General features: G+C 38.6%; 2 protein-coding genes across 5 annotated transcripts in view; one reads left to right on the plus strand and one right to left on the minus strand.

Moving 5' to 3' along the window:
• The window catches only part of LOC131907493 (solute carrier organic anion transporter family member 1A5), a 98,112-nt gene that overhangs the window by 57,761 nt on the left and 12,745 nt on the right, over window positions 1-27,606 (minus strand). For 2 of the 4 annotated variants that reach the window (XM_059258750.1, XM_059258748.1), the window contains exon 1: window positions 130-277. The exons of the other annotated variants lie outside the window; for them this stretch is intronic. The gene's annotated coding sequence lies outside the window, so the exon portion shown is untranslated. Of the gene's footprint in view, window positions 1-129; window positions 278-27,606 lie in introns of those variants that run through there. 4 annotated transcript variants of the gene reach the window in all.
• Iapp (islet amyloid polypeptide) lies at window positions 16,294-21,393 on the plus strand. The gene is made up of 2 exons (XM_059258752.1): window positions 16,294-16,373; window positions 21,195-21,393. Exons 1-2 carry the CDS (start codon window positions 16,294-16,296, stop codon window positions 21,391-21,393), a joined length of 279 nt encoding a protein of 92 aa, XP_059114735.1.

A 27,606-nucleotide genomic window follows, 5' to 3' on the forward strand; every position in this document is an offset into this window, starting at 1 on the left:
TGGTGATATTAAAGCTAGCCTCAGAGCTTGTTAAGCTCTGACCTTAACCTAATGACAATATGGTTAAAATAAAGCTTTTCAATTCTTTATCAAAGCAAATGAAACCCAGATGATACTCTTTGAACTCACTTGAAGGCTGCAGCCTTTAAGAACTCGAAGCCATCCACTGTGTTTGTTATAAATCTCTGCCTTACTGAGACTACAAAAGCCCTTTAACCAGGCTTCCTTCTTGAGTTGTTTGCATTCCAAGACTTCCCTGAAGTCTCAAGAAGAGAAACAATTTCTGGGGTGCTGTTGATTCACAGAAACCTGGGGAGACATGGAATTTTAATCAAGAAAACAACCTAAGTAAAAACAACAAATAAGTCAATGATCAGGGACCAATCCAACACTTCCAGCTTTAAAAATATAGGGCTAGGAAAAGACCAGACACCTAGACAAAAATTTATACATGGTTATTTATGACCTACATTATATATGGGTGAACATGTCCCTCTCTGTATAGGCTACATGTAAGTTCAAGTATTTATATGCAATGCAGAAAGATGACTTGAGCTCCATTCAACTGTACTATCCACATCACTCTATCTATTTTGTGTCTTGGAAGTAGGATATTTTTCATCACCATTAAATATTTTAATTTCACATTTATTCCAGAAAAATCTATTTCAACATATTTGTGTGATTTCTCAGCAGTATGCACAGCACTAATTTATGAAATCTCTGAACAACAACCATTTAACAAGTAATCTAAAATGACTCTAAGTTTATAAAACACTTAAAACGTTTATCAGCGTTCCAAATCCCAGTTGTCACTAAGTGATTGTGTATGACTGTAGTTATCTTTACTGCCTTTCAGTTTTAATGAATACCTATTGAACACCTACTATGTGGCAGTCACTGCATGAACCACTAAGACTGAACAAAGAACAAGAAAAGATTGCTGTTCTATGGAGAAGCGAAGTTGTTTGAGATGCCTCAGTCACCACAGCAAATTGCTTGGACTCAGATCCCAGGAAACCTATACTTCTATTGGGAAAAAAATGGGAATAAAGTTGACAGTAAATAAATATAAATAAATAAAGGTGCACTGGTACAAAATGGGGTAATGTAGGCTGAAGCACAACTTACTTATTGTGTAAATAGAAAAAAATTCATAGGATATGGATGAAAATTATAGGGACTGTCTTGGCAGTTATGACATACATCGGAATGAAACCTCAGACTCAAGGATCCCACATAAAACTTCAAGTTCATTTAACTTCATGAGAGGACCTAATATTGTTTTTGGAAAGAATGGTAGAAGAGGGTGATTTCCAGGAGAGAGGAGACTCATGATTTAAATCTACACCAATACAGATGAAACATCAACCACTTGAGTCTCCTCACCTGCCTGTCTTTTCCTCATCCATAGTACAATCTCTCATCAGTCTTTTCTTTCTTCTCTTCCTTCTTGCCCATGCCTGAACCTGGGATGATCTCTCTACCCATGACTAAAAGAACTTACTCTTCTCCCTTATCAAAGCTGTCTTTGCTTTCCTTAGTAGCTTAACATATAAACATCCTCAATAACTAATTCTCATTTTTTAGCCAAGTGAAACTGGAGTTAACATATAGATGATCATTGGATGGCTCTTTCCGTGCACACTAAGTAATCATCTGGGTAGTTTTTATCACAACTTTGAAGATTCCTATCAAAACACTTTTACTGTGTCAGAGCAGTTTTGCAAACAAATGTCTTGACTGTAAATAAAGCCTACAAAGCCAAGCACTTGAAAACAGATTCAATGTTACTAAACTAATGCGCACCTTCTTCTAGTGTGCCAACACATTCTGTGAAAAACATTATATCTTTTCAGATGCATTTTAAACATGTCTATAGAAGAAAAGAGACAAAGCAACATCTGTTTCATTGATTCAACAAAACCTGTGAAACCCAATGCTGAATCATGACACATTCCCTTGCTGAGCACTTTGAACCTAAATGAGAAACGAGCACAGAGTAAGTGACAGCCACATGAATAATGTCCCTTTGTTAGCACGGCATTGTTTAAACAATGACTTCTGTTCCCAGGATCACATAGTATCACAGACAAATCCACATCAGTCATCAATGTTCATGAAAGCAGGACATCACACTTTTATTAAGCAGACAACACTCTCACGGCTCATCCTCTTTTGCATCCACATAAGGAGTGGGAACACAACATTCTCATTCTCGAGCAAGAGTCCACAACTCTGAACCATTTGCATTGTTTGTGTTATTGTAAAGATGTATGATAGAACATCAGCTCTCTCAAACTTTTTAAGAATACAGTACAGAATTGCTAAGTAGATGGGTGAGCACACTACAAAACAAATCTCTAGAATAGTAACTACCTTGCAATATTGGCACTCTATACACACTGAGCAGCATCCCTGGAGGGGGCACCTTTTGATTAATGGTCCTTAACAATATCTCAATCACAGGAGAATACAACTCTGTACAAAGTGAATAAACACACTTACTCATTCTCAGTATCCACACAGTTTGTGATTATCAGAAAATGCATGCTGTTCATTCCACCTTACTCTGTATTATGAAATTAATTAAACAAAGGCTTTGCTTTACCATGGCCAAGCAAATAGTACATACATGAAGAAGCCTGAAGAGATGGTCCTCTCCCTGGTGAGGGAAAAAGAAAGTCACAGCAGTGAAACTCTTATGAAAAGCACCTTTTTCTGGAATCCTCAAATTGCCTTTAACTACTAGAGACAGCCTATTGGGTGCTTTCCAGCTGAAACAATTTCAACCACTACCAAGCCAAGGAAGGGCGTGGAGAATCAACAATGACTTCTTGTTTGTTGCCCAGCAAATAATTTGACTTTGGTCAGATTTTTCCAATCAGAAATCAAAGGAGACAATACTGAATTCCACCTGTTAAGTCTGACACATGTAGGAACACTTTTATTTCCTCCATTCAAGGTACCTGGAATGGGCTGCTCTGAGGAAAACTGAAACAGAAATCAAGAACATTACCTATTCCTGTGGTTTCACCATGCAAAACAAGACTGGAACACAGACAAACCCTTCTCCAGAAATTTAGGCAGTTTGTGACTTTGAGTGTGTTCTAAATCTAGACTGAGAAGCAGAATTGGAAATTCGAAACACCTGTTCTACCTTTAATGGAGCTAACTGTGAATATAATCAGTGTCACTTCCTGTACTAAACATACCTAGAGAATGAGCCAGTTCCCACACTTGCTTTGACTTAGGTCTGCCCAGGCAGCTTTAAGCTCTCTAGTGCACAGTCCTGTTGAGCCCTGGACTCTCCAGTTAAAGCAGAAATCAGGCCAAGCCAGTGTGGAAAACGCTCACTCTTGATACCCAGTTGCTTCAATATTTGGTCCGTTTCTGCATCCCCTCATCATTGCCAGCAAGAATTGTCAGGCTGGCTTAGCTAGCACTAGAACAGCTGGCTTACGTTTTCCTCTTGAGGACATCCCCCCTCGTCTGTAAGTCTCCACTGATCTCCACTGCGTCCTGAACTGCACCCCAATAGACTGAAGCATTCTCGGCAGTTCCTGCAGTTCCTGAAGAAAGCTTGCCTAACTCCACTCACTGTCAGTACTGGTTTTTCTCAGAGAGCAATATAGTAGAAATTATAATTTCTTCAGATTGTCTTAGTTGTTCTCCTCCTTTTATCTGCTCAGGCATAGTTTGAAGAACAAAAGTATGTATCTCCACTTAATCTCATGGAAGAAAATGGTTGAACTCCCTTTTTCTCATAGATGTAAGATTTACTTCATTATCAATGTACTGCTCATATCTGGAAATCCAACAAAATCCCAGCACTTTTCCCTAGTCCATTTATGTATGCATTTTCTTACTCTCATAGTAAAAAGGCGGAGACAGCTGGAGAGTGTCAGGTGTGAGACATCTTTCTGACTTTATCCCCAGATGAGCTGACTTGTCTATATGGGCTTTTAGCCTGTTTATATTAAAAGCCAGGAATCTTTATGTCTATCATGCAAGATGGTTATGAAGACTGAACTATAAAACTCCCATCAGTACCCTCACATGGGGCTGGAATGAAACAGTCACCCTGTCAATGGCAGTGAATATTATTCATTCATTCCACAAATATTTATTAAGACTTTACTAAATTCCAAACACAGTAGGTGTGAGGGATCTGAAAAAGAATAGCCTATGCTTGCTCTTAAGGGGTCTCAGAAGCTATTGAGAGAGACAGATCATTAATAGTAATGGGTAACTATTGCCATGATTCAGTCAATGTCAGAGGGATTTAAAAGAGTTATGAAAACCATTCTCCTGCCTGTGTCATTTTGGTGAAGTATATTTCTTTTAGAATAAGCCCGAGTTTGAAGATCTGTTTGCAAACTAACTGTGTGCTTTTGGACAGGACACTCAGTTTCTCTATCACAAATGAAAACAGCATCCATTGTTCTCAAAGTACAGGTAAGAAAAGAGAGTTCGTGACAGATACCAGAAAACAGTCACAAAGGTAAAAGAAGAGTTAGAAAGTCAAGCTGGGAAGCAGGGTAAAGGCTGTATCAGAAAGGGAAAGAGCTGAGATGCACAGGCTGGGGTTCTCAAGATCATAAAGCCACCACTGGAAGCAAGGAAAGCCCTGGTATTTTCCCACTTCTTCACAATCCCAATGTCACAAAAATATTGTCCAATAACACAACCTAACCAAGTCTGGTGAACAGGGAACCTTAGTGTTCAGATGTCAGTCTCTGAGATACAGAATGGATAGAGCATGGGAGAGAATGTATGTGAGACCAGATGAACCCTGACCAAGACAACCGTAATCCTCACTGCGGAATTAAATATGCTTAATACATATTATAAAATGGGTGCTCAAGCAACATCCAACCAATGATAGCTATTGGCTGCTGCAGAATAGACATAAAGTCCTTAATGCTATTCAGACTGCATCAGGAGACAGGTCCTTACATATATCAGCAGCTCTCACTTCCTATACTCACATCTCTGAACCACACTAAACACAAGGTTTGCCATAAAGTCAACTGGTTTCTTTATTGACTTGAATGTATGGACCTATCCCTTCTGCATCACTGCAAAAGGAGCCATAGTCACCAGGTCTTCACAGAGCATGGTGTGTCCACAAGGAAGAGACTAACTGTTTGGAGGCTTACTGCCAAGAAATCCACTTGCCAACAGAAATAAGCCACCACATTCCGAAACACCAGATTATTGAGTACTCAGTGATATTTTGGACTCCATGTATGATGTGTATTGTTCAGTTGAGTGACTAACGCATAAGAAAAGTGTAAAAGAGTCTTTGTTCCTAAAGAACCACTGCTACTTTGGAAAGTCACAGCTCTGATCTCGTTTAGATAACACATTATCCTGAAAAAGCTGGACATCGTGGGAGATTACAGACATTAAGTAATAAACATCAACCTGACTTACTCTTCACATATTTTAAGCATTATTCTGGAAACTTTTGTTATATAAGTGCATTCAATTATCATAAAGCCCTGTGACATGAGTACTGTCATCCCAACTTTAAAGGTACAGGATTTAAAGCACAGAGGGGTCAAACAATTGTCTGAGGTCACACAGGTCATAAGTGGTAAAGTCAATATCTATCCCTGGAGACTCTTATCAACTACAGCAAGCTGTCCCTTCTAAAGTGCATGTGTCTGTGTATAAGACCTAAGAATCTTCTGAATGGGTTTACAATTTGTTTTCATTCTCCTTTGGGAATTTCTATGCTGTTTTCTGTAAGTATCATTGGAGAGACTTTTTCCTGGTTAAAAAATGGTGGAAGAGTTAGAGAGCTACTACTTAAGAGCTCTTGCTGCTTGGCCAGAGGACTACACATTGGGCCCTGGCATTGGCCAGAGGATTGTGCATGGGACCCTAGCACACATCAGGTAGCCCTTTAACATTTGGAACTCCAGAAAGGGATGCAGAAACAAAGAATGTTTACGGCTTACATGGGCACCTACACACACGTGCACAGACACATAAATAAAATAAATGTTTTTTTTAAAAAACCATAAAGGGAACACAACCCTACAATCCCAGCTTTAGTACTTCAGAGGCAGAGGCAGGAGGACGGTTGTAAGTTCAAAGTGAGCCTGATTTTCATTGTGGACTCCATGCTAACCAAGGTACACAAAGCCTGCCTCAAAAAGAAAAAAATTTTAAAGACAGTTGTAAAATTGACTCTTTAATATTAACAAGAATACTATGAACTTCTCATCCAGACTGATGTTGAATTTTAGCTATTTTTGTTCATCATCAGCTAAATATTTTTATTTCACTCAGCACATCTATTAAGTCTCCTGATTTGCTCCCTTCTTTTTTTGCTTTATATAGATTTGCATTTGAGACAGTCCGAGCCCACCTAAATTTCTACCCAGAGACACTGGATAGCCAACAAGTGCCTTGATTCACTGCTCAGAATGCCCTACTGGCTGCACTTGCTTGATGTCAGAGCAGTATGACTCAGATTTCTCTGTGGGAGATGGAAAACAAAACACTCCTGTAGACTTCACAAAGGGAACAGCATTTGGCTCTGAGCAAATACTGGGGATAATCAGGGCCTCGTTTCATCAGAGGTGTGTCTATATATATATATATAGCTTGTCATCATCAGCATCATGCTTCGGATCATTAGACAACTTCCAGTGTTCATTTGTGGCCATGTGCCTTTGTGTTTACACTTCTAATGGGCTGTTAGAGCAAGAGGGATGCATGAGGAGTTCTGATGGTAAGACAGAACCTCCTGAGCTTAAGAAAAATGACTTGATAAATTATTTTCTCCTGATCCTCAAATTTCATTTGAGATTCAAAATTTTATCTAGTTTTATTTCTCAGAAATCAATTTTTGAAAAGTAATTAATAAGGAAATTTGTATATACCTAGGCATTTCATAATTTGAGAACTATCTGCAAATAAAGACACAAAAAAATCTCTTACCTCCTCAGTTTTAAAGAAAATGAACATTATAAAAGTTGATTCCTTTAAAAAACATTCTAAGTCTTTGGATGTAAAATTTGAAGCATCATATAACCAGCTCTTTCTGATCTTAACTTAACATATAGAATAAATGCCAAGTTACAGTATGAAATCTTTGAATTTATTTAACAGGTCATTTTCACTCACATAATGTTAATGGACTAGTAAAAGTGTATATCGTATATTAAATTGCATCATATGTAAGAAAGAAGACATTTGTTTATAGTATATATTGCCAGACATCATAATAAACTTCATACATTATCTGCACATCATCCTAAATAAAACACTTTAGGTGGAGCCATCTATTTAAAAACAACCATTTTAGAAGTTAATGATAAATATAAATAACATCTTTGGGGATCAACTTAGATAAAGAAGAAAGAGCAAAGTTCAAAGAGAACCCAAAGACTGCTGCCTCAGCAGCTCTGATGACTGACATATAGAATAACATGGAGAGAGAGGTGAAAAGAGGAAATTCAGATTTTGATATAGAATGTTCCACAGTCAGGTGGGTATGCCCAGTAGGTAATGGGACATGAATCTCACAGTTGATTATCGGCATAGTTCGTGACCATGTCACCCCAATGCAGAAAGATGGGCCACTGGATCAGAAGGGGAGAAACTAAGTTGCCCTGCTGCATCTGGATTTGTAGCCCCCATCTTTTGAATTTTTTAAATTTTAATTATTATTGGTGTGGGTGTGTATATGTTTTCTGTGTGTGAACACAAGCACAAGTGTGCCATGGAACAGTTGTGGAGGTCACAGAACAAATCTCCAGAATCTGTTCTTTCTTTCCATTGTGTGAGTTTGGGGGACCAAAATGAGGTTCTCGGGCTTAGTGACAAGTGCCTTTACCCACTGAGTCATCTTACTAACTCCAAACTTTTTCATCCCATCACATCCTTATCTCCCTGGCTCATGTGACTGACTGCTTCTCTCATGTCTCCTTAAAATATTTGCAACACTAAATTTTCCTGGTCCTGTCATGATTTCTTCCTGCTCTGAGATCAAACCACACATAGTCCTTACTATCTTCTACCCATAGCAGCCATGGCAAGATCCTGTATACAGCAGGTGATCAATAAATGTTCATCTCTATTGTCTATAGTCATATAAATATCTCTGTAAAATTTTATTCCTTTTTGTGATTAAGAAACTTCTGTTTCTCAATTTCAACATCTTACAAACTTCGGACTACTTCAGGATTGACTTTGAGATATAAATGGGCAGCCCTTGATCAGGGACTATCTTCCACTAAACATACCACTCATTGCAGAAAACAAAAGCACTCATCTGTTTCTCATTTCAAGGAAGATTAAGAGGTTTATGGAGGTAAGATTCCACAGAGAATTAGGGTGACAGTAATACAGCATGACGAATCTGATTCCAGTTGGTATTGGAGGTTGAATTTCACACCTTGGTCTAGTTACAAAAAAATACATCCAAGAGAGTGACTAAGAATAAGAACCAAGTAGACTCTTACTGTTGGATGTCTTAGCAATTTTCTGTAACAAGGAGCCATGGAGCATGAAGGATTTGAGTTCAATTTTCCTTGGAATGGGTGATGGATTCTCTTTACTATCATTGAAGTTCTAGGATCTGTATGGAATAATCACACTTGAAGGGTATGGGGTGTGTTCAAAGAAGAGCATAATTTACTTAAAGGCCCTGGAAGAATGGGGTATATCCCCTCAGGTTCTCTCAGGGCAGCTGTGTTCTTTTTGCTGGACTTCCACCATTACATTGGATAAAGGATTTTCATTATCACAAAAATCTATGAACCATTCAGCCCTGGATTTCCTCAAACTCTTAAAACACCATGAGCAGGACGCTTACTTTTTGACATTCTCTTGACATTCTGGTCTTCAGTTTCCTACCAGAATTATACATTATGTTCTGCTTAGACCAGTCTAGGTATTCTCTTGAGTGAATCTCCAAACTCTTCCACCTTCACACAAACCAGTTCCAAAGGAGTAAGATCGTGGTGTATCATAGCAATGACACCATTCCTTGGAGGAGATTTTCTTTGTAATTTTGACTTTGTGAAGGCACATGTGTATGTGAATGTGGGTAATATGTGCTATAGTGGACATACATGGAAGTTAAAGGACATCTCTGGGAAGTCCATTCTCTCCTTCTACCATATCTGGCTAGATTCTGCCCATAGCTGAAAAATTGAGTAACAGTGAACTAAAAGGAAATGGATTGATCTTTTTGATGGAGTAAATCTCATGATAGCACATTGGTCAGGTTGGAACACGGCTACTGCTTACTGCTCTCATTCAGATCTCCAGTAAGAAAGAGGAGAAAGACAAAAATGTGAAGTTTGGTGGAGAAAGTGTGTGAACAAGTTTAAAGGGGAAGATGAGGAGGGCACAACAGGTAGAAGATTATGAATTAAAACACATATGCCTGGGTGTCAAGTTGACAAGTAGACTATGATGGTTAATACCGATTGTCACCTTGGCAGATTTAGAATCATGACAGATCTAGAACTGCCTAAGAAACAAATTTCCAGCTATGTCTGTGAAGGAGTAGGGTTAACTGCATAGGGAAAACCAACCCAAAATGCAGCACCATTCAATGATCTGGGGTTCTAAATAGAATAATAATAATAAGAGAGTGAGCTGAGCACCAACATCCATCTCTCTCTGCTTTCTGAATACAGATGCAATGTAACCAGCTACATCAGGCGCCTGCTTTGATGCCTTTCCTCAAAGTAGAAGCCAAAGTAAGATTTTCTTTTCTTCAGTTGACCTTTTCATATATTGAGTAGAAATTATTCAAGACATTAAAAGAGGTTGCTCTTTATCAATAAACATATTTACTGGATGCTGTGTATATTAGAGCTCAAAAAGTTATCATTAGTAGAATATGATAACACCATATGACAGAAACCTATGTAACTTTGGAAAATAAATAACAAAACATATAGAAAGGTGCACTGTAGCTAGAGTTTTCCTGCCTGGCCCACAGTCAGGACAAATCTCTGTCAACCGCCAGTCCCACAGCCACTCAGACCCAATCAAGTAAACACAGAGACTTATATTGCTTACAAACTGTATGGCCGTGGCAGGCTTCTTGCTAACTGTTCTTATATCTTAAATTAATCCATTTCTATTAATCTATACCTTGCCACATGGCTTGTGGCTTACCGGCATCTTCACATGCGGCTTGTCATGGTGGCGGCTGGCAGTGTCTCCCCCTCAGCCTTCCACTTCCCAGAATTCTTCTCCTTGTCCCGCCTATACTTCCTGCCTAGCCAATGGCCAATCAGTGATTTATTTACTGACCAATCAGCAACACACTTGACATACAGACCATCCCACAGCAGTGCACATGATAAAACAATACAGAAAAAATAAAATTTGCTGAACTATAAAAAAAAATCCATGAACCTTTTTAGATGCACCTGTTTTATGTTTCTCTAATGAAGCCTTCTTAGCATTCTGGAAGCATCTCCTGCTGTGGTATTTGCAGCATGGCATCACCAATGTGATTTCTAAATACTAGAGTCAAATGTAGCCATTCGGTATTTCATTTTGTGTGGATACCAATTATCTGTCTGTAACTCCATCAGGAATGTACATGAGGCTTTTATACTAATATCTCTTCTTCATCTTTGAACTTCTGTGTGGGTGGGTGTGAGTGTGTGTGTGTGTGTGTGTGTGTGTGTGTGTGTGTGTGCCTGTGTGTCTGTATGTGGTTGGTGCATGAGTGTATGCATTCATGTTTGTGTGTGTTCACACATGGTTGTGCATGTCTCTGTGTGTGTGTGCATGTGTGTAAATGCATGGGATCAAAGTGACCTAGAAAATCAAAGTGACCAAGGCATCATGGATGAAATGAAAACACTACACATGGTCACCATAAAGATTAAAAGCAAAAGTTAAGTAGAAGTGAGTGAGGAATCAGTGACTCCAACTGATTTTTCACTCTGAGGATATGGATGAGAGGTGTTTGCAAAGAAGTTAATCAAGAGCACGAAAAGTGCGCAGGAAATATTTGGTGTGTTTTAGTGTGTAATTGCTCATAACAGCTTCTTATGATATTTTGTATTTCTGTGAGATCCACCATGGTGGGAAAGACAGTGTCAGAGCTCAAGGCAACCTATCACATCACACCCTCAGTCAGGAAGTGGAAGAGATAAAGATTGGCACTCAGCTCACTTCCTCCTGTTTATTCTGTTCAGGACTACAGCCAGTGGGATGAAGCTGCCTATATTCAGGGTGGGTCTCTGCTGAGTTAACAGCTGTGGAGACTCACTTCTGTATAGCTACATTTGAGTTTCTATATGTTTACAGGTTAACAAACATGAATTATAATATGAACACCACAAGGCAATGGTCCAAGTTTCATCTATTCTAAGCTGTTCCCCATGTGTCAATGGTTTCTAGAAACCTACAAGCAAGTGACCTTGTAGCTTCCCATTAAGGGCATTTGTTAGAGTTGGCAGAGCCAGAGAATTCACTTATGCAACCCAGCTGAGGATAACACTTTTATGAATGGAGAAATGAGTCAACAAAGACCAATGCATACCCCAAAATGAAGGAAATAGCCCCAACACAAATGGCAGTGTTTGGCTACTGAGGAGGCTGAATGTAAAATTATATAACTACAACAAAATTCTTCTGAATCACTTAAACCAGATGTTTCTGCCAACAGTTTGTAGATAACTACCAACCTTCTTTAACTTGGAGACTGAATAGAATTAATATCAGTATATTAAACAGTTACAACATCATCTCCAGCTCACCAAGAAAATTTTAAAGCAACTCCCTAGAAGATATTATTTTAAGAGTTTATTTTTTATTATTTTGATTTATATGTGTGTGTATGTGTGTATCTGCATGAGGTCAGGAATATGTGAGCAGAGGTGCCTAGAGAGGCCAGAGGTGACAAATCCTTTGGAACTGGAGTTACAGGCAGTTGTGAGCCTCCCAAAAGGTGCTGGGAACTGAATTGGAATCTTCTGGGGGATCACTAAGTACTCTTAATCACTGGGTCCATCTCTCTAACTACCCTGAAAGATGCTAACATGTAACATAGACAGACATAGGTTAAATACAAACTGCAGCCTATCTGAGTTCATCTAATCTTCCAGTTCTTAGCACATTAGCTGAGTCACAGGAAGAGTCTTAATTCACACAACCAAAGAATCATTGTGCTAATTGGCTATGGCCACAGGCTTCATTTCCCCTGAAGTTTTTGCAAAAGATCCTTAATCATGACTCATTAGTACTAGCTAATATAATTAGATGAAGTTTTACATTTATTACTAAACAAGCTGTAATTATGCTTTTGTGGACATGCATCTTTTTTCAATTTCATCTGCACATAATTTACTCAGACTCCTTTTCTTTGGAATCCCATTGGACCTACCATCACGCAGTTACTGCTTTCCTTTCCTCTGGATGACAGTGTTCATCTACCTGATTCAATTTTAAGTAAACCAGCTCCAAAACATTACTTTCAGGTGGCTCAGGTTTCCCATGCTTCTCTGTAAGGAGGCACTGAGGACTTTCCATTAAGAATGTACTTTAGGATGTGAGGGTGATATGGCTGTGAAATCTGTCATGCCATTGATCATCAGGGTTAATCTTGTTGATCTGGCTGGCTAGGTAGATACCCTTTCCACTCATTCAGTTCAGGAACCCTTGTCTAGGAATGATGCTACCCACAGTGAAGTTGTCATCCAATATCAATTAACATAAAACAATTCTCCACAGACTTGCCCACAGGCCAACCCAGCATAAACAATTTCTCATTGAGACCTTCCTCCAAGATGATTCTAGGTTGTGTCAAGTTCACAATAAGCTAACCCTGATGCTAGCTTAAGCTATATAGGTGAGTTGCAGACCATCCTGGATACATTGTAAGACCTTGTCACAAAACAACCAAAAGAAAAGAAAGGGAAAAACAAAGCAAGAGAAAAAGAAAGGACGAGATGGATCAAACTTATTTCTTTGCCCAAGATGTAACTAACATCCTTTGACACTCATAAAAATTACTCCTGAAAAGTGAGAATTGGTACTTCCATAAATAAATTCATGTGTTTTCAAAATTTAGATAAATCTCATTCACCAAATGACTGAGAGAACTAAAAAAATATATGTACTGCCTTTGAGGAGATTTTGTACATCAATAAGACTAAAGGAAGCATAATACCACACCTTTATCCACCGTCCCATAGACCCATAGACCCCCAGTAGATCTGAGCATCACTGGGGCCTGAGACACAGTGTCCTACACCTGACCCACTGTCCACAGCCTTCCTTGCCAAGCTCTACTTTAGCTGCCAGAAAGATTACCTAATCAGTAAATTCTTACTAATGTATTACTACCTTCAACTTTTTAATTTTGTGTTTCTCCCAAGCAGATACATATTTTAATAAGGGTCTTTTTGTTGTCTTTCTTTTTTAATTAAAAGGACTGGTTCACCTCTTTTGAGAATTTTAACATACTCAAAGCCAAAGAGGTAAGTATATTAAGTCTAAATGATCTTTTGAGATCTTTCATAATTATTACATACATTATAATAATATAAAAATATTATAACTACTTATTCAAATGAATACCACAGAAAATAATTTGCATAAGGGAAATAAAATGAACAGGTTAATCACACAGACTCACTCCATGCAAGACTCACAAAGCATTCAACTCATTAAGTTTTAGCTTGTATATACAGGATACTCTCCCTACTCCATGTTCACATAAACCTAAAGATACTGTTTATTCATGGAAAGTTCATAGGGGAGATTTCTTCCCCACAGTTCCTCAAGCTCTGGCCAGCAGAGAGCTTTTCCTTTGTGCTGCTGGACTGCACTGGCTTTTCTGTTTGGCTGACTTCAGCTGGAATGACCACTTCGGCAGCCATTATCTGCATGCAACCCTGAAATTACTTTAGAATGTTATTCACCATCACTCCTTCAATTGCTAATGCTGAATGCCTCTAAACCAGCTAGACCTGAAGCTCCATCAAGCAGGAACTTAATCCACTTTACCTCTAAGTCACCTCCCCACAGCTCTTGCACCTCAGTAATTTGAACAAAAGAGATACTGGGGGCTGGGGCTAACACTCAGTGGTGGAGTGCTGCCTAGTGTGGAAGGAGCCTGGGGTTCAATCCCCAAGTAAGAGGAGACAAGTTTATATATTTACAATGTTGATTTTTCAACTCTTTTGATGAAAAATATAACCCAAGACACATCAGACAAAATTCCACAGGCCAAGAATAAAGAAAAGATCCAAAGGGAGTCTGCACAGTGTTTTAAAAGTCACCCTGAAGAATCCAGAATTCTCTATATATATAAGAAAATCACTTTTCTTTACAGACATACCAGTTAAGGGGTATAGCTGCTAAAGTGGTCATTGCTGACATATAATGCCTATGAAAGTCTAAATATAAATTATGCTACCTATCATAAAGATCCACTTATAGCAGAGAAGACATGCCTAAAAGCCAGGAATGGCATCTGGAATGCTAGCACTCGGGAGATGAAGAAAGATGAGGAGTTCAAAGTCATCCTTGGTTACATGTGGAGTTCAGTACCAGACTGGCCAACATGGGGCTGCACATCAAAACAAAATAAAATGTTTTAAATGGAATAAAGATATGATCCGAAACAAAAGACCATGAGTTTTCCTGTGCTCTTTCTCTCAGAAAGCAATTATAGGACAAACTCCATTTGAGTAAGGGGATGGGGACTGAGACAACTCAGTCATAGAAGTGCTTGCCTCGCATAAGGGCCTGCCTTTAGAAGCCATGTAAAACTGTGGGGTGTGGTGGTATGTGCACCTAACCCCAGAACATGAGAAGGTGAACCAGGAAGGTCCCAGGGCACCCTTGCCAAAAATGTCTGGCAAGTTCCAGGTCCATGACAATTTGGTCCTTCTAAGGATGACTCTTGAGATTGTCCTTGGGCCTCTACATGTATGCACTCAAAACCACACTTAAACATGTACACACACACACACACACACACACACACACACACACAAACAAATAAATAAGACTGTGTCCTTATGTACAATGAGGAGTCTCTAACTCCTGATAAATAGTATTTTAGATGTAAAATCACTGGATTTATGTCTTTGGTGTTCCCCCACTTCACTATAAATAGCTCCTATTATCTTTTTTAATATATCTATAGATAGATAGATAGATAGATAGATAGATAGATAGATAGATAGATAGATAGATACACATTTCTTTGCTCCTTGAGAATAATTCCATGCGTGCTTACAATGTACTTTGATCAAATCCATCCTCCACTCCTTCCCCCCCAAGTCCCCCCAGAATGCCTCCCACTTCTTGTACTCTCTCTCAACTTCCTATAATCCTTTTCTTTTTTTGTTTTGTTTGTTTGTTTTTTTGTTTTTCGAGACAGGGTTTCTCTGTGTAGCTTTGGAGGCTATAATCCTTCTAAAGCCCACTGAGTCCATTCAGTTTTCCATTTTATGAGCTGTTTACAAAATAGTTCTTACAGTATTACAAACTATTTCTGAGTGTCCGTAGCCTTGAGAGAGTGGTTATAACTCCCGTTTCTCTAGTATTCTTTTAGCATATAAGCACACTTTATTGTTATTCCTTAAACTATTTTTAAAATGTCACTTGCTTACTGTTATACTAATTGTTGGAAATATCACTTATATTTCACAAAAAATGGAAACCCCAAAACTTCTTCCCCTGACGCACCATTAACCCCACAAAGGCACTCAGTATGTGCTCTGCTAATATTTACCCAAGTGTTAATGAGATGATGGCCCATGTGCTCCTGCTGCCTATGAAGCACTTTCCATCCATAAGATGGAAATTAATGACAGAGCCTCCCTAGTGACAGAGCTAAGCAAGGCAAGAGGTGTATAAAAGCCAGCTTGCCAGTTGTCAAGCCGTGCGAGCGGAGTTGGGCTGTGGTTCCTGAAGCTTCTGGTTATCAAGGCATTTTCTGATATTGCTGCCACTGATTTCCAAAAGGTAAAGAACATCCTGTGCTTGGGAAGATGTTATTTACTAAAAGAAAAGTAATCTTTGTGCTACTTGTAGGAATTACTTCATGAAGAGAGTAAAAGAATAATGTGTTATAATAGAAATTTTCATGTTGTTTTAAAAAGAGAATTGAATGTTTTGAAACTATTTCAAAGTTGGCGAGCATAAGTAAAAAATAACAGAAGTCCTTGTAAAGTACGCTTTAAAATTTCTTTGAAGGTTTTAATTTAAAATTGCATCAATCAGAACTGAAGGACGTGGCTTGACTTCAATGTTTTCTCTTCTCAGGGAACTTGAGAAGCAATGCACATCTTAAAGGTGCCAGCTGCTCTCTTCATCCTCTCTGTGGCACTAAACCACTTGAAAGCTACACCTGTCAGAAGGTTGGTAACCTGAAAATCCCTACTTCTTTTGTAAAGTATGGGGAAATTAGAATTCAACACCGCTATGTAACTAACAGCCCTTGTATTCTTCAATTTCTAAGCAAATCTTGCCGTTAGCAGTACTTAAAGGGAAAGGTTTCCTAATTCTGCGTTCTTCCAGGACAAAGTCAGTGACTGAGGAATGACTGGTAGAACTTCTTATAGATGGCCATGGATGGTAACATTTGTCTGGAACTTATTAGAACCTACAGGGGCAAAGCCAGAGTAAGATGCCAGAAAAACTGACAGGCAGACAAGTCACAATGTTTGAACCCAATTGCTATGGGATGATCTGTTTGAACCCAATACGGAAAGAAACTGAAGGGACTGAACAAAACATTGGTTTTTTATGTCACTTGGAATTCTGCTGCATATTTAAACTGCTTGTTTTTCCTCTTCAGAGGGGTCTGAAAGTATGCAAACTTCTACATATCCTTCAGGAATTTGAAACTATAAGAGAGGAAGCAAATGAAAGGTGTTTTTAAGAAGTTAAATTTCAGAAATAGTTAAAAAGTCATTTGCTATTTGAAAGTCATTCCGTGTTATGGTCACACAGAGATATAAATTCTGCACAAGATGACTCTGAGCATCTGTGAATGTTAATTAGCAATACTTGAAATATTGTCAGTGTGTAGACTGTACATACACATCATCATGATTTCTGAGGAAGGCTTATTGGAAATATCGAAGGTAAACAAAGAAAACTAAACAGTGGTTTGAGGAAATCTAAGGGAGTTAAAGGCGGCTGGCAGAATAGTAGTGATTACAAGCTTCAGACGGGAACCACTAAAAACTATAATTATCCATCTATTTAAGATTCCTATTTCCAAATCCATGAATCTGATTTAAACAAAGTAACAAGAATTTATGGCTAAATCAGTTTTGCTCCATATGTCTTAGGAGACCAAACGTAACTACTCTTTGACAGCACAAAGAACTAAATGCACCTTTGAAAAAGAATGTGATTTAAGTCTCTCAATAGAATTATCATCATCATCTCTTTCTTTGTCTCTGGGGTATTTGTTCTTGGGTGAAGGTCTGTGTCAATGTGCAGACATTTCTATAGCACTAGCTGTGATGAATAGCAGGAATTATTAGAAAATGGTTTTTGTCATCTGAAGACTTACCTGGTTTCACACAGTGTTCTCTGAACTGACTGTAATTTTCAATTGGCTTTTTCATGGCTAAAAATAACTGTAAAACCAATATGAAGTTTCCAATAGGAACAATCATATCATGATGGAAAATTTAACAGTATTACCTAATGTGTCTGCCAGTGTGTTTGATTTTTTTCTACAAGTATATATGGAGATTTGCTCAGCACCTCTATCAAGTGTGTCTGTGGGTGCTCACATCTTATACAGTGAACTTTACTCTAAAATAGAATAAATCACAGCATTACTGTCTGTCATATTATTTTCCTGTTTTCTCATAATGATTAATCTTGTACACACTCATAAGACATCCTTAAAATGCCTTTTAATGCATTTCTTTACATCAGTACCCTTTTGGGGGATGGAGGATACACACACACACACACACACACACACACACACACACACACTCACACCTAGATGGATCACTAGCAGCTCCCAGCAGTAGCTTCACACCTCTACATATGAATGTTGATGTAGACAAGTCATTAAGAAAAGAAATACCTGAAGTGGAGATACCACGTCTTGCACTGGCTATGTGACCCTTAGCCGGCATTCCAATGATTGTTTGAATAGTCTTGTGCATTCTCTCACCATCTTCAGATGGAAGGTTTTTTGCGGGAAGCAATACTGCATCTAGGACACAAGCTTAAGAGATTCTTGTGTGTTTTTCATGAGGAGTGGTGGTCCTTTCAGCTAACTCAATATGAGAATGTTTTATTTAGATAACGTAAGGTGTTGTTATTGCCCTCTAATCAGTTCTCAAAGTCCAGCCCCACTTGCTTGTCGAGAATTCTACAGTCTGCTCCCATCACTGTCAAGAACATCTTCAGAGACTGCTCTGCATTGATAGATCATGTTCTTGACTGTCTTAAATCCATCCGTTTTCAGGTTCACAGACCAACTCCTGTGCCCAGATGTTTTTTAGGAAAAGTCATGTTATTTAAAATTTAATGTCATGTTTTTGGAAACATTGGCAAAACTCCTTAAAGTATTAAGTCATTTCTTTGAGATATGGTGTTCATGTGTGCTACAGCTTCAAAGAACAGATAATATCCCTGAGATGACTACAGATGAGAACGTAGACTGCACTGGGAGTGGTGGCACACACTTGTAATCCCTGCACTAGAGAGGGGAGACAGGAAGATGATGCTGGTCTGAGATTAAAGAGTGGGAAATTGCTTCAAAAAATGAAAAAAAATTGAACATTTGAGTCCCACAGTAGGCTTCCTTTGGCTACTGACTGTTTCTTTATTGTATATTTACACAAAACAGATAGCCAGATCACTTGATGCTGACAGAATCTAACTGGGGGTAATACAGCAGTAAGGAGACAAAATAATTTTAAAAATTCATATAAAACATAGGCCTAGGGTATCTCTGCACAGAGGCAATGATGATTCAACACTCACACCCACAAAGTCCTCACAGAGACACTCATAGCACTTAGTTCTCAGCTGTACATCATCTACATTGTCCTGAGCATTGAGTTTTTAGCCCCATAACTTTTACTTTCCACTTTACATGAATCTAAATCTTTTGTTGTTGTTGTTTTGAGACAGGGTTTCTCTGTGTAGCTTTAGTGCCTGTCCTGGATCTCACTTTGTAGCCCAGGCTGGCCTCGAACTCACAGAGATCGACCTGGCTCTGCTTCTTGAGTGCTGGGATTAAAGGCGTGTGCCACCGCAGACAGGCCTAAATTTTAATAGTAATTTGATTTCTATGGAGCTGAAAACTACAGTGCTTCCCAGGGTGTGCTAACAATCAACCCAGTAGTCAGCGTTACTATTCTACATCCATCTGAAATACCATTTTGAAAGCACATTGATAAAGTTTATTTCTGAAATATATTTCAAAGCCTCAAGTCTCAAAAGTTTGGTCCCTAAAGCCTGGTACCTGTAAGAGGTAGTAGAAACTTGGGGAGAGAGAAGGTAGAGCAGGGGTTTGGGGCCACTGGACTTGTACCTTCAAAGGAGGTTTGGAAACATAATTTATTCTTCTCCCTCTTTTTGTTTGCTTCCTAGTCACCAGACAGTTACCAGTGTGCTTCATCTCACAATCACCTGCTGGGTCACATGTCCTTAGTACCAAACAACAGGACCAATGACCCTGGGCTGAGCCCTCCAAGTGGCAAGCCCAAATGTCTTTCCTGTTTGTAAGGTGATTTATTTCAGGTGTTCTTCTACAAGCAGAAAGCTGACCAACCAAGATATGAGATATTCCACGTCTATAGAGTTGAAATAAATAAATGTCTCAAATAGAGGTACATCCGGGTGTGGTAGCACATACCTGTAACCCCAACACTTGGGGGAAATGGAATAATCACAAGTTGGAAGCCAGCCTGGACTACATAGAAAAGTCAAGGCCAGCCTAGGCTACATGGCTAGACTCAAAAATAATAATAAATAAATGTACCAAAATTCAAATGAATTTTAAATCACAGTTATAAGTTTTGAGTTATTGCTAATGTTATTTCAGTCGCTAAAAATGTGGTGATCTTATGCCCTCGATATACAAAGACTCCAGTTGTCACAGTTAGCCTAGCCCTAACATGAAAATTTTTGAAAAGCAGAGGTCTACATATTCATGCCAAGGACTCCCATGGTGCAATGAGCACTGGAACAGTGATCAATTCATTTGTCCTGTGACTCTACAGTAACTTTTAGATGATCTTTTAATCACCCAATATGATCTGTCTTTTTTTCGGAGGGGGTTGGTTTTCGAGACAGGGTTTCTCTGTGTAGCTTTGGCTGTCCTGGAACTTGCTCTGTAGACCAGGCTGGCCTCAAACTCACAGAGATCTGCCTGCCTCTGCACCCCGAGTGCTGGGATTAAAGGCATACGCCACCACCGCCCAGCCTTATCTGTCTTTTTAATGTTTCTATACTGTTTATTGTAGTAGGAATATTCAATGTGAAATCTGCTCTCACAAAAAGTTTTAGCATGCAAAAATTTTGTACTGCTGACCAGTGATCTTGAGAACACATTCACCTTGCTGCCTACTGCTTAGTAACCAGCAATTTGCCCCTTACTTGGTGAACAGCATTCCAGTATTTGATTCACAAGTTTGACTGTGTGTGATGTCTCCTTTGTGTTCACTCAATATGTAATTTTCTGTACCTGAGTTATCTCACTTTGCACAATGTCTTTAGTGTTGCATATTGCAGAATTTCCTCATGGCATCTTTCTCTTGATATTTTAATTGAGTAATCTCAAGAAACATACAAAAATATTGTTTAATTTTTGTCAAAAAGATAGAGGAAATGAATGCACCTTTAGAATCTCCACATTTTCCAGGCTAGATTTAAATCATACATTCCAAATCCTTTATGTATAACAGAAAATAAGTCCACCAACAAGACTTAGAAGATAGAGTTTTTTTATTATAAGAACATGTGCCCCAAATATCCAGAGATTACTCTTTGTATTGTGAACTGCGATGCTGACCCCAGTAGAAGGTGCTGTGTGGTTTTGTGGTCAAAAATTGATTCTTCTACATGTTCTAGGTGTCAGAAAGAGCTAAAGTCCTGAGTGACTTCTATAAAAATACTCCCCTTCTTTTACTGCATGAGATAGTGGAGATGACATGGCTGCCTCTCAACTTGGTACTTCTTTCTTATTTGCTCAGTGGTACCAACCATCTGGTGGACAAACGGAAGTGCAACACAGCCACATGCACCACACAACGCCTGGCAAACTTTTTGGTCCGTTCGAGCAACAACCTTGGTCCTGTCCTCCCACCAACCAATGTGGGATCGAACACATACGGCAAGAGGAATGCAGCAGAGATTCCGAACAGGGAATCTTTGGATTTCTTACTCCTTTAGAGTCAATGTACTTCTTCATCTCTTGTTACTTTATGTGTAAATGTCCTGGTAATTTCATTAGTAATTTAACAGTGCCTTTTTCATTTCCACTGTGAATGCAAGATGATGTGTCCCATGCTTTCTGGCTGTGTGTGTAAATCCTCATTCTAAGAATTGCTTTAGGGCTGATCAAGGTCAGGCTACAGACAGTGTCTCTTCACACATGTTCTTGAAATACTTAAAATTTCTTTTTTTTATCTTGTAACTTTATGATTCAAGTTCAATAATAAAGGAGACCATAGGAGCATGAAACCTGACAAGTCATTAACTACTAATAGCAAAGTTCTGATTCTGGACATTGGAAAAGCAAGTATTCTAGGTACCTGTTCAGATGCCATTTCAAAATAAATTAGCAAAATTGTTGCAGGATATTTGATCACACTGTGAACCCCAAGATTGTGCTACTTACTGTAAAAATCTGTTTCTAGTGGTAGTGTGGCTCAGCCCTAGCACACACACCTTTAATCTAAGAGCTTTCTAGTTACTGTAAACAGGATTAAATAAAGCCAGCCATTGGTCAAGAGATGGAGCAAGCATCCAGTTGATAGGAAGTGAACATAAGAAAAAAAAACATAGAGAGTAAGAGGGAGTCAGGAGGATGCATAAAAAGATGCACAGGACATAGAAGGAAGGGACATTCAATTTGAGGTTTTTTGTTGTTGTTGTTGTTGTTTGAGACTGCTTAGGAGAAAGGCCTTGTTTTCTGGGACACTAGTGGAGGAGGAAGGTCAGCCGGGCATTTGTTCTACCTCTCTGAGCTAGCAGGCTTTCACCCCAGTGTCTGGCTCCCAGGCCTTTATCGTTAAACTCAAAAATTTGAGATCTAATTAAAAACAACACAAAATCTTGTTCTGATTTACTTAAAAAAATTTTTAATTCTGTTCTTTACTGTGCTTGCTGGTAATAAAAAGGTGTTTTGAAAGATAAAGGTGGTTTGTGTCCATGACAACCAAACCCAAAAGGTGGTTTGGGTTCATTGCATTTTCTGCAGTGAGTTTTAATGACGTGTCTCTGACTTTATTCTTTTGAATATTTACACAACCATATTTATATCCAGCATATTTCAAAAGGATCCTGTCTTCTATTATTTATGTCTTCAACTTAGAGACCACAGATTCTTGGAACTCAAGTCTATATGTCAACTTACTCTCTTGGCTAAGTTAGGGAAGTTTCTAGATGAATGGTGTGACTCCGTAAGTCAGTGTTACAATCTACATGCTTTTCCCTGACTATAAATTGGAACCACTAGAAACAACATTAATGTATATAAATGTCTATAACACTACCTTATATCATCTTTTTAAAATGCAGTCTCGTTATAGAGCCACAGTTGTCCTGGAGCTTGTTATGTAGACCAAGATGGCTTCAAACTCACAGAGATCAGCCTGCCTCTGCCTCCCAAGTCCGGTGATTAAAGCTGTGATCCATGACACCTGGCACTGTTATTTTAAAAGACAATAAAAGGGGCTGGTGAGATGGCTCAGAAGTTTAGAGCACTGGCTATTCTTTCAGAGGTCCTGAGTTCAAGTCCCAGCAACCACATAGTGGCTCACAGCCATCTGTAATGAGATCTGGTGCCCTCTCATGGCCTGTAGGCAAAACTCTGCATACATGACAAATAAATCTTTAGTATTTCGTATATATAGATAACATATGATGATCATATTCTTTATTTCCCCCTCCAACACCCCTGAACTCTCCCAATATGTCTCCCTCCCAATTTCATTTCTTCCTTCTTTCTCTCTAAAGGAACTTAACTTACACTTCCAAAAAAGAAAAAAGAAAAGAAAATAGTGAATCTCATTCTTAGTGAGAATCTGACTTACAGACATGACTTGAACATTGAAATTCCATTCATGAAGTGTGTTTTACATCACCAAAATAATTTTTTTGCTATTGCTGTTGATTTTAGTGTTGGGATTAGGAAAGGATACTTATGTGAATGTTGTTATTAGTTTCATATTTAAATGAACAAGTATGTAAATTTCTCTTTGTGATGTACCAACATTGATCCTGCTTTGAAAACAGACTCATTCCCAGCATTTTAGGTGGGGTGAGGTTCAGCTTATTTCAAAATGTGCCACAATAAAGTCAATAAAGCTTTATTGTATATCACATCTCTATGTAATAGTATCTATAGTACAAGAAATAATATTATAGTTGGGCAGTAGTGGTACACGCCCTTAATCCCAGCACTTGGGAGGCAGAAGCAGGTGGATCTCTGAGTTCAAGGCCAGCCTGGTCTACAGATAAAATTCCAGGACAGCCAGGTCTACACAGAAAAAGAAAGGAGAAGAAAGAAAGAAAGAAAGAAAGAAAGAAAGAAAGAAAGAAAGAAAGAAAAAAAGAATATCAATTAAACTATATGTGCTATATAATTTCTATTATAATTAGGTTTTATATTAGTTGGGGTAATCTAGAGGAACAGACAAGATATATATATACATACATATACATTATATATATATATATATATATATATATATATATATATATATATATATATATATTCCCGAGCCCCAAGATGAGCAGCTTTGCTCTGCCACACCCTTTCATTATAATGTTTCATGTTTCAGCCTCATCAAATTTAGGGAAGTCTGTTGTCTTTCTTCATAGATCTATAAACTAAATCATGGACATCTGAAAAAAAAAAAGAAAGAAATCAGAAGAGAATTAGAAGGAAAGAAGAAACAAGGGCTGGAGAGATGACTCAGCAGTTCTGAGTTGCTGTTCTTACAGAGGCCTCAAGTTTGGTTCCCAGCAACCACAGAGAGTAACTCACAACCACCTGTAACCCCAAATCCAGGAGGATGCAGCTCCCTCTAATGGTCTCCACAGGCACCTGCAGTCATGTGCACAGACACATACATTCACAGAGTAAAATTAGTAAAAATAAATATTTTTTAAAGAAAGCAATGGGAAAATATCTAGGCATATTTATACCTTTGTTATGTGAGTCACTATTAATCCTCATAAAACCCTGTAATACTAGTACCTTTATGGAATAACATCAGTGGGCTGATTCATGTAAGACCATGTAGCTAAGAAATACAGTAGGCCCAGAGCTACAATCCAGACACTAAGGTTCAGCTAATTTCTGTATTTTATAAGCAAACAGAAAGATTTCTCTCCTCCTTCCATTGTGCACCACAGCTTCTCTTTTACAGAGCTGTGCCTGACAATTCTCTTTTGAGATGACTCTTAAGTTGGCAAACAGCAATGGAACTAAAATACTTATTCAAATTGTGAAGAGCTTGACATTGAGAAAAATGGTCTTTACTCAAACACTACGAACGGGATTTCTTATCTTACATTTTTAGAACCCAAACTGGAAAAAAAAGTTTGAAAAACACTAAATCTAACAAACTTAAATACTTCCAACATTGAAAGATTGCTCACAGTATATATTTTTCCTTCCAAAATTATAATTATTTTAATGGTATATTTCTACAATCCAGTGTGCACTTGTGTGTGAGTGTGTGTGTATGAGTGTGTGTGGGTGTGTGGGTGTGTGTGTATGTGTGTGTTTGGTGGACATATGTGTGTGTATGTGGGCACACATGTGCTGCAGTACATGTGTGGAGGTCAGAGGATAATGCTGGTGTCAGTCTCCACCTTCTGCCTTGTTTGAGGCTGGCTCCTCTGTTTGTTGGTCCCTTGCTGCGGATGGAAGACTTCCAGTAATTCTCCTCTCTCCTCCTCCCAGTTTCTAGATGAATGGGGAGTCCTACTGAGACTCGTATTTCTGTGTTTGGTAAAAAGCTGGGAAAACTTTCTTTTTTGATTCAATGAGAACTTTGATGCTAGAAAGGCTACCCTTGGGCACCTGACTTCTGTCCATTTTATATTTCACACTTGGCATACCTCCACCTCCTGGCTCATATGTCCTGATCACTCAAAACAGCTTTTTCCACCTCTGGGATATGCTCAGTTCTGTGCAAATGCTACACACTGTGTGTGTGTGTGTGTGTGTGTGTGTGTGTGTGTGTGTATGTGTTTGTGTGTGTGTGTCTGTGTGTGTATGTGTGTGTGTGTGTAACCTCTCCTGCTCCATTCAACTTTCCTCTGAATTCCAAGTTATCTACTTCTTTGTAGATTGCCAGATTGCTTAAACATTCCCTCAGTCACTGACAACTGCGTATGTAACTTGCTTTTGAATTTGATACTGTCATAGTGATTACAACCTCAAAACTACCTAGTAGAAGTCCACATTTTCTTATATTTTGATCATCATGCTCAGTTGTTTTCTCTCTGTCTATCCGGCAAGCTTCCTGAGATCAGAGCTATATGAGAGCTAATATAATCCTCATAATATTTAAGATCATTATTTTCACAAAATAGGCATTTGATGCATAGAGGTGTAATTACTGTCATCTATGAATGATGTGTGAGTAAATGCATGAATGGATTTTGGTATAACAATAATTTTGTATGGTACAACGAAGTTAAAAGAGACTAGCTTTTTTTACATTCTCTTTATAAAACAAAGATAGTAATGCCTTCCACATATATTTTTATGAAAGGTTAGGACTAAAATAAAGCACCTGGCTAGTCTTTTGTGTTTAATCAGCCATGGCTATTTTAGCCATGATGAGTTTATCTAAACAAAGGGTAGGGAGGGTGGCTTGATATTATGGAGTATACTTCTGTTGTTGACTAGCAGGACTGGAAAAGTGAGAAATGGTAATCTGATAAAGGTTGGCAGCATAAATGGACATAAAACAATATTGGAGAAAGCCTTGAAGATAAACAAGGAGAGAAATAGAATGACAATAATCCACCCACATACTAGGATATACACCACCAGATCTCTTCCTGCCCCAAGAGCCAAGTGACACAAAGGCATACGTACTGTACAATTACATCTAGAATTACAAAAATTTGACAGAACCGTGCAAGACCTAGGCTCTGCAAATCCACCTGCTTCCCTGTGAGAACGTTCCTACTGTTCTCTAGTACAAAAGCTAGGATCCCCAAGGAGCCATAAAAATCTTAGTTATAAGCAGATTAGGAAAGTAGAAGGATGGAGCTTAAGTCAGCAGAAATTTTACCACATGCCTTGGCTACTCTTCTTGCTGTGATAAAATACCCTGACATGAGACACTTTCAGGAGAACGTGTTTGTTTTGATTTATACTTCCAGAGTACAGTCAGTCCATGTGGTGGGGGAGTCAAAGCAGCTGGAGCTTACAGCAGCCGGTCACATGGCTGGTCACATGGCATCTGCAGTAGGAGGCAGCGAGCACTGAACACTTGTGCTCAGCTCATTTTCTCCTGTTACTACAGTCTAGTATCCCATCTTGGTTAGGGTTTCTATTGATGTGGTAAAATCATGACCTAAAGCAACTTGGGAAGAAAAGGGTTGTTTCAATTACTTACTCTTCCACATCACAATCCACCATTGAAGGAAGTCAGGGCAGGAACTCAAACTGGGCAGGAACCTGGAGGCAGGAGCTGATGCAGAAGCCGTGGAGGAGTGCTGCTTACTGGTTTGCGCCTCTTGGCATCCTCAACTTGCTTGCTTATAGAACCCAGGACCACCAGCCCATGAGTGGACCCACCCACAATGGACTGGACCCTCCTACAACAATCACTAATTAAAAAAATGCCACAGCTGGATTTTACAGAGGCATTTTCTCAATTAAGGTCTCCTCCTTTCAGATGACTCTAGCTTGTGTCAAGTTGACACAAAAACTTAACCAGCACACCATCCAAGAAATTAGGTAGGTCTTACCACTTCAATTAATCTAGTCAAGATAATCCCCTACAAGCACGCAGAGGCTTATCTTCCAGATAATTCTAGATCTCATTAAATTGACAATTGAAACTATCATACTATATACATAACAAACTGTTAACAAATTAAGCTTATTTTAAATTGACTCCATGATCAGGCATTATAAAAAGAAAAATTAAGTCCATCAAACATGTGGAGTTAATTTTATATATGTGTGTATATTTCAATTTATAGATAGATGGTAGATAGATAGATAGATAGATAGATAGATAGATAGATAGATAGACAGACACGTAAATGACAGATAGATATGCATATATATTTCAATCTAGGCTCTATACATAACAGAAAACATATGATGACTTCTGTAACTAGGCAGTTTTTTGAAATTAATTCTGTGTGGGACATGATGGTTCACACCTATTACCCCAACACTTG

Source organism: Peromyscus eremicus, chromosome 3, assembly GCF_949786415.1.
Source record: "Peromyscus eremicus chromosome 3, PerEre_H2_v1, whole genome shotgun sequence".
Taxonomy (NCBI): domain Eukaryota; kingdom Metazoa; phylum Chordata; class Mammalia; order Rodentia; family Cricetidae; genus Peromyscus; species Peromyscus eremicus.